The sequence below is a fragment of the Gadus chalcogrammus genome, chromosome 11, assembly GCF_026213295.1.
Source record: "Gadus chalcogrammus isolate NIFS_2021 chromosome 11, NIFS_Gcha_1.0, whole genome shotgun sequence".
Lineage (NCBI taxonomy): Eukaryota > Metazoa > Chordata > Actinopteri > Gadiformes > Gadidae > Gadus > Gadus chalcogrammus.
The window spans coordinates 59,606-68,024 of record NC_079422.1 but is presented as its reverse complement, the minus strand read 5'-3'; the positions used below and the strand labels follow the sequence as shown (position 1 = coordinate 68,024).

The 8,419-nt window shown below is 43.2% G+C and overlaps 1 protein-coding gene across 1 annotated transcript; it reads left to right on the top strand.

Annotated features, from left to right (window-relative positions):
• The first annotated feature begins 279 nt into the window (after nt 1-279).
• On the top strand, nt 280-3,715 carry LOC130391395 (E3 SUMO-protein ligase ZBED1-like). Its single transcript, XM_056601516.1, has 3 exons — nt 280-2,040; nt 2,290-2,395; nt 2,541-3,715. Exons 1-3 carry the CDS (start codon nt 1,345-1,347, stop codon nt 2,906-2,908), a joined length of 1,170 nt encoding a protein of 389 aa, XP_056457491.1. The 5' UTR covers nt 280-1,344; the 3' UTR covers nt 2,909-3,715.
• Nucleotides 3,716-8,419: the final 4,704 nt, after the last annotated feature.

The window sequence follows — 8,419 nt, the reverse complement described above, 5'->3', positions numbered from 1 at the left end:
TTCTAATAACATTTCTAGCGAGAAATATACTTTTTACTTGCATAATCTTCAGTCAGTGATTGTGTCTGATCGTTAGTTTTATAGTAATTAGGATTTGATCGGCTCGCTCGCATGTTTCAACGACGTCAGGTTGCTTTCGCTAAACTAGCAGCTCACGTGCTTCCTGCGTTTGTGTTATTAAACTGTTACTTTATGTAACTTTTAATGATATCATCTTGTTAGAAACACGTATATCTGAGAGCCAACCCAGTCGCCAAAAGCATACGTTGACAGTAGGGGTGTAAAAAAAACCCGATACGTATCGATATCCGTTTTTAGCTTGTAAGATACGACTACATCGATGCGTGAAGTCCCGCATCGGTTTTAAAATGACACGAATCGGTTGGTGCCCCGATTTAAAAGCTATGAACCGATTCACAAGTGTTTTTCTCTACGTTAAGTTGCTATCCGAAACCCTCACTCACTGACTTGGTGCATTTGAGCTCAGTCACAACAATGACAGCCTGTCATTGGCCAAAGCCCGCATACTATAAGCCTATCAGGCGTGCCGCTATCCCTTTGAATAACGCAACGTATGTTGACATTAAGTCTGTAGTGAAATGATGTCTGACCACAGCGAACCCATTTTCAATGCGCCATCGACCCTCCGATCAAAAGTTTGGAAGACATTTGGCTTCTTCAAAAAAGAAGGTAAACTTGATAAAAGTGAAGCCGTATGTAAAATATGTAGGGCAGCAATTAAGTACACTGGCAGTACTACAAATCTCAGCACACACATCTCGAGACGCCATGCCAGTGATGTTGAACTTGATGCCAGCACTGCATCGACCAGCAGCAGCACCAGCAGCACTATAACTCAGTTTCTCACTCAATCACAACTGAGTTACAATTCAGCGAGGGCTAAGTCAATAACGATGCGTGTGGCTCGTTTCATCGCCATGGACCTAAGGCCATACAGCGTCGTTGACGGAAAATGACGGATTTCGCGAACTGCTTAGAGAATTAGAGCCGAGGTACAAGATACCAAGCAGACAGCATTTCAGCGAAACGTGCATACCCGAGCTGTACAAAAAAACTAAAACTGACCTTAAGGCTAAGCTCTCAAGTGCAGAACGAGTGGCAATAACTACCGATGCCTGGACATCACGTGCAACGGATTCATACATTACGATAACCGTGCATTATGTTAATCTGGATTGGGAGTTGGCAAGCTATGTTTTACAGACGAGAGTCTTCAATGAGTCACACACGGGGAAAAACATCGGGGCTTTATTGAAAGAGGCATGTCTTGAGTGGAACATAGAGGATAAAGACCCAGCACTGGTGACCGACAACGCGAGAAACATGGTTGTGGCGGGAGTAGAGGCCGAGATGTCCCCTCACCTTTTTTGCTTCGCGCACACATTAAATCTGGCTGCCCAGAAGGCCTTGCATGTGACCACTGCTACGAAGGTGCTTGGGAAAGTGAGGAGGGTGGTTGGATTTTTCCACCGTAACATAGCGGGTGCTGAACTACTGCGACAAAAACAACAGCAAATGGCATTGCCCTCCCACAAGCTCATCAATGACGTTACTACCCGGTGGAACAGTTCCCACGACATGCTCGAACGTTTTTTGGAGCAACAATCGGCAGTTTTTGCCACACTCATGTCAAGGGAGCTCAGAAAAGGAGAAGATGTAAGCGCTCTTACTGAAGGAGACCTCAGCAATGCTGAGGACATGGTGAAAGTGATGGCACCTGTCAAAGTTATCACCACAGTTATGTGCGAAGATGAGCAGCCCACAATTTCGTTGATTGCCCCCTTCAAAGCAAAACTAAAGAATCACTTTGAGGCCACTACTGAGGACACAGGGCTCATTAAGGATATGAAGAAGGTGTTCCTCGAAGATTTTGTTAAGCGGTACACAAACATTGAAGACCTGTTGTGTACTGCATCAGCTTTGGATCCACGCTTCAAAACCCTGCCTTTCCTCAGTGACCGTGAGACCGAGAGGATCTTCTTGTCCATTACAGATGAAGCTACAAACCTGCATGATAAGGTAAGCTAAAGCTACCCCTCCCCTTTACAAATTAACTGTCTAAATACACAATATTTTTTGCATTATTGTTATAGTATTGTCTATTCTTTCCTCTCGTCATATTGTTGAGTGTCAGTCAATGATGGGCTACTGCATTGAACTAGACAACTAGTTAATCCAAAATGTTTGTTTTCTGTGATGATAAACATCTACCTAGTCAGTGGTTACTCATCAATAATCATCCCTGTTATTTTGTACTATTACTACTAGAAAGTAGAGGAGAGCCATCCCAGTCCGAGTGATATTCAAGAGCCAGATCAGAGAGACCCAACATCCGTCCAGTCCAGCCCAGTCCAGGTCCATGAAGAACCAAGAGGTGCGTTTTTGCATTCTGCATTTACATTTAACACTGCTGCTGCTACATTTAAAGTAATGTTTAATGGTATGGTAAATGTTATCAACTGTCATCATGGCAATCCCAAATGAGTGGCTTAATATACTGTAATTGTGTTGCATGTCAGGTGATTGTCCTCCTTGTAAAAAGAGGAAAAGTACAGCACTGGACCAGCTGTTTGGAGAAACATATGTGGTAAGACCATCAAGAAGCTCCAGGGAAAAGGTCAGCGAGGAAATCCTGAGGTACAGAGAGAGAAACCTTTTGCCCCTGAATGGCAATCCACTGGAGTGGTGGAGAGCACAGGTCGACTTACCATTGTTGTCAGATATTGCAAAAAGATACCTCTGCATACCAGCTACAAGTGTAGCATCAGAAAGAGTTTTCAGTACCGCAGGAGATATTGTTTCCTCTCAACGCAGTGTACTTAGGGGTGACCATGCCGATCAATTGATTTTTCTCAAGAAGAATCTTAAAAAACTCGAGCACAAATGAATTATTAGGAGGTAGCTAAAGGATATCAGCATACACTAAATGTCCTACAAGAATTGTATTAGTTCTACTTATATATTTTTTTTTTCTCCTTATGCTGTGTTTGGCAGCAATTTGTGCCATTACATTAAAGTAATAATCTAGGCCAGGATGGCGGTTTTGGTTTAAACAAAATTAGATATTTCCTATTGCTGCTTCTTACAGTTCACAGCTTTACTTCGTGTTTGCAGTGATATTTCCTATTTTCTTACAGTTCGCAGCTCTATTTGTGTTCTCAGTGAAAGGTTGCACATGTATTAATTGGTATAATGATACCTTATCTTGAGTCTGTATGATTTGCAGAGGCACTTAATTTGCAGAAGCATTTATTCTAAATATGAGAAAAGGCCAAGGTCTAGCTCTGTTTTATTTTATTTTTGTATTGTCATCCATCAACAAGGGACTTCTTTGGGTATAGAAAATATATTTTATTTTACTATTTTATTTAATATTTAAATATAATTTTTTTGTATTTCCTTATGGTGTATTTATTTGGCTGCAATGTGTGCCATTACTGAAATGTATTTTTTTTTTGTATATGTGAGACAAACTACATACAGACTAATTTCACAATAAAATGTTTGTTCATATTCATTGAACAAATGAAAAGAACTCTTTCAGAATATTTTCAATTATTGAACTGCATCGAATCGCATCGCATCGCATCGCATCGAATCGCACTGAATCGTTTTTTAACAACATGCATCTTTTCTTATATCGTATCGTGACCATGTATCGAGATACGAATCGGATCGTTTTTTTCATGAGAGATTTACACCCCTAGTTGACAGTGTACTTTTCGTGAACACTGGATTACGTCGCATTTCAACATAAAATAGCGTGTTATACACACACACACACGCACGCACACGCACAGACACACACACACAAGCACACACAAGCACACACACGCACGCACAGACACACAGACACAGACACACACACACACACACACACACACACACACACACACACACACGCACACACGCACACGGTGCATTTCGCTGCTAAAACAACAACAAAAAAATATTCCCTCAAATATTATTACTTTCAAAACGTTGGCCAAAATGGCCAATAATATCATTTTTTATTTGGGATGCTTCTAGGACATTTTGGGTGGATTTAGAACGGTATGTGGGGGGCACGTTTTTTTGCAGGACCTGGCAACCCTGCGCTGTTGCCCGAGATCTGGATCCACCCCGGCGTGGTGCCGTCTCCTTTTGACCTTTTGACCCCAGACTTCTGGGGGAATAGCTGAATCAATTCATTAGTCAATCAGAAGCATGTAAATATCGTCCCGGTGGCGTAAGAGGACGAACAAGGTGTCCTTCAACATCTACGCTTCCAGGAGATTGCAACGGTGCCACACATAAGCATATTCGAACATGTTTAATGGTAGTAATTAGCTGTCGAAATTGGAGGCCTTAATCAATACTGAGCAGCTATTGATTTGCTTCCCGATAAAGATTTGTCACAAATGACATGTTATTTAGCATCTACACGTTGAGCTGAGTCCAATGACACCAAGAACGACACTCTAGCTAATGGTAACATGTATTTTACATGGTACACCTAGGTCTAGGACATGATCTCGGTGTAGCAAGAGGCCGAGCTTGATCTCATTGGACTCAGCTTAACGTGTAGATGCTAATTAACATGTAATTTGTCAAAAATCTCCATCGGGAAGCAAATCTATAGCTGGTCATTATTGATAAAGGCCTCCAAAATCGACAGCTAATTACTACCCCGAAACATATTCAAATATGATCATGTGTGGCACTGTTGCAATCGTCTCGAAACTTAGATGTCAAAGGACACCTTGTTTGCTCTGTTGCACTACCGGGAAGATATTTTCATACTTCTAATGGATTGATTCATGTTTTAAGGTTCTCGGAGTGAGACTTTAAGTGGCTGCAGCAGAAGTGTTGAGACGAAAGATGATATCAAGAGATTTATAGAATATTCCCATTCACATTATGATTCTTCGTCGTAACATCCGACCAAACATCCTTTACATTCACAGAGCGAAGATTATGAAAGTCCAGGCTCAGCAAGTGCTCCATCTCATTGCACCTGCACCCAGCGGCTCGCTTGCAAGATTTTGGCCTGAAGTTCTTCCCAGACCTACACCCTAGCCATCCAACATGCATATCTGAGAATCAGGCCTCTCTTTAATAATGACAAAAAGTTATGAGAGAAACACACATTAACTTTTTGTTATCTCATAAGCGGCGTGGTGCCGGCTCCTTTTGACCTTTTGACCCCCGACTTCAAAAACGTGGCCACAGGCCAGCTGTGTCTACACACCTTTAACCACAAATGTACACCTCCATCCCACAAAAAATGGGGACTAGAAACTAACCTCTGTCTTATGTACATTTACTGTACTGTTGGAGGTCACGCCCCTTTGCCGACCTTTTCGAGATAGCTAGGGATGCTAAAATGTTTACACACATTTCCCGGGGTCCCGTGTACGACATATCCGAGATTTGGAGTTCTAGCCCTTAGAGAAAAAAAGTTTTCCCAAATGGAGTGTCATTTGGACAAAGCCCCTCAGAAGTGTAGCCTGCAAGGCCTAATGGTTCAGAATGTGGTGGAAAAACAGTTTTTGAGATAGGAAGGTCCTACCGCCCTGAAATTTTAATACCTTATTCTAGGGCCTAACTGGGACCTCCGCACCGAAACTTGGCCCGGTCGGACCCCGAGGGCAGGAAGGGGGGGCCCTTCCTGCCCGAGACTTGGCCCGGTCAGACCCCGAGGGCAGGCCCCCCCTTCCTGCCCTCGGGGTCCGACCGGGCCAAGTTTCGGTGCGGAGGTCCCAGTTAGGCCCTAGAATAAGGTTTTAAAATTTCAGGGCGGTAGGACCTTCCTATCTCAAAAACTGTTTTTCCACCACATTCTGAACCATTAGGTCTTGCAGGCTACACTTCTGAGGGGCTTTGTCCAAATGACACTCCATTTGGGAAAACTTTTTTTCTCTCAGGGCTAGAACTCCAAATCTCGGATATGTCGTACACGGGGACCCGGGAAATGTGTGTAAACATTTTAGCATCCCTAGCTATCTCGAAAAGGTCGGCAAAGGGGCATGACCTCCAACAGTACAGTAAGACAGAGGTTAGTTTCTAGTTCCCATTTTTTGTGGGATGGAGGCGTACATTTGTGGCTAAAGGTGTGTAGACACAGCTGGCCTGTGGCCACGTTTTTGAAGTCGGGGGTCAAAAGGTCAAAAGGAGCCGGCACCACGCCGCTTATGAGATAACAAAAAGTTAATGTGTGTTTCTCTCATAACTTTTTGTCATTATTAAAGAGAGGCCTGATTCTCAGATATGCATGTTGGATGGCTAGGGTGTTGGTCTGGGAAGAACTTCAGGCCAAAATCTTGCAAGCGAGCCGTTGGGTGCAGGTGCAACGAGATGGAGCACTTGCTGAGCCTGGACTTTCATAATCTCCGCTCTGTGAATGTAAAGGATGTTTGGTCGGATGTTACGACGAAGAATCATAATTTGAATGGGAATATTCTATAAATCTCTTGATATAATCTTTCGTCTCAACACTTCTGCTGCAGCCACTTAAAGTCTCACTCCGAGAACCTTAAAATATGAATCAATCCATTAGAAGTATGAAAATATCTTCCCGGTGGTGCAACAGAGCAAACAAGGTGTCCTTTGACATCTACGTTTCGAGACGATTGCAACAGTGCCACACATGATCATATTTGAATATGTTTCGGGGTAGTAATTAGCTGTCGATTTTGGAGGCCTTTATCAATAATGACCAGCTATAGATTTGCTTCCCGATGGAGATTTTTGACAAATTAAATGTTAATTAGCATCTACACGTTAAGCTGAGTCCAATGAGATCAAGCTCGGCCTCTTGCTACACCGAGATCATGTCCTAGACCTAGGTGTACCATGTAAAACACATGTTACCATTAGCTAGAGTGTCGTTCTTGGTGTCATTGGACTCAGCTCAACGTGTAGATGCTAAATAACATGTCATTTGTGACAATTCTTTATCGGGAAGCAAATCAATAGCTGCTCAGTATTGATTAAGGCCTCCAATTTCGACAGCTAATTACTACCATTAAACATGTTCGAATATGCTCATGTGTGGCACCGTTGCAATCTCCTGGAAGCGTAGATGTTGAAGGACACCTTGTTCGTCCTCTTACGCCACCGGGACGATATTTACATGCTTCTGATTGACTAATGAATTGATTCAGCTATTCCCCCAGAAGTCTGGGGTCAAAAGGTCAAAATGAGACGGCACCACGCCGGGGTGGATCCAGATCTCGGGCAACAGCGCAGGGTTGCCAGGTCCTGCAAAAAACGTGCCCCCCACATACCGTTCAAAATCCACCCAAAATGTCCTAGAAGCATCCCAAATAAAAAATGATATTATTGGCCATTTTGCCCAACGTTTTGAAAGTAATAATATTTGAGGGAATATTTTTTTGTTGTTGTTTTAGCAGCGAAATGCACCGTGTGCGTGTGTGTGTGTGTGTGTGGGTGTGTGTGTGTGTGTGTGTGTGTGTGTGTGTGTGTCTGTGTGTCTGTTCGTGCGTGTGTGTGCTTGTGTGTGCTTGTGTGTGTGTGTCTGTGCGTGTGCGTGCGTGTGTGTGTGTGTATAACACGCTATTTTATGTTGAAATGCGACGTAATCCAGTGTTCACGAAAAGTACACTGTCAACGTATGCTTTTGGCGACTGGGTTGGCTCTCAGATATACGTGTTTCTAACAAGATGATATCATTAAAAGTTACATAAAGTAACAGTTTAATAACACAAACGCAGGAAGCACGTGAGCTGCTAGTTTAGCGAAAGCAACCTGACGTCGTTGAAACATGCGAGCGAGCCGATCAAATCCTAATTACTATAAAACTAAAGATCAGACACAATCACTGACTGAAGATTATGTAAGGAAAATGTACATTTCTCGCTAGAAAAGTCATTAGAAACGCGTTTAATGGTGTATCTGTCCTAAAATATTGCATTTCCCATTTAGATAATAAAGATTAATATAAGCTACGCCGTGTTCCGGAGCCGCGGGGGATTCTGGGAATTGGGGTTCTCAGTTGACCAATGGGGCTTTTGTTAACTTGTTTTGTTGTTAGGATTAAGTGGGGTTAATGGGTTCGGGATGTTATGTGGTTGTGTGTTGTTCTATTAACATTGTTCGTGTGTTCATTATTGTCGACACCGTCACCGAGAGTGACGTGACCATCGTTTCGTGCAGCTGTTCCGTGTTGAAGTCTCGTTCAATAAAAACCAACTCTCGTTGTCGAGCGTTCAATAAAAACCAACTCTCGTTGTCGAGCGTGCCCCCCCCCTACAAACGTGTCCCCCCCCCCCCCCCCTCAACTAACGTGTCCCCCCCCCCCCCCCCCTTCATGGGTCTGATTCGACGATTTCCCATGCTGATATCCCCGAAGATTCTCGGGCATCTTCGACAATTTGGCTATAGATTGTCTCATTAC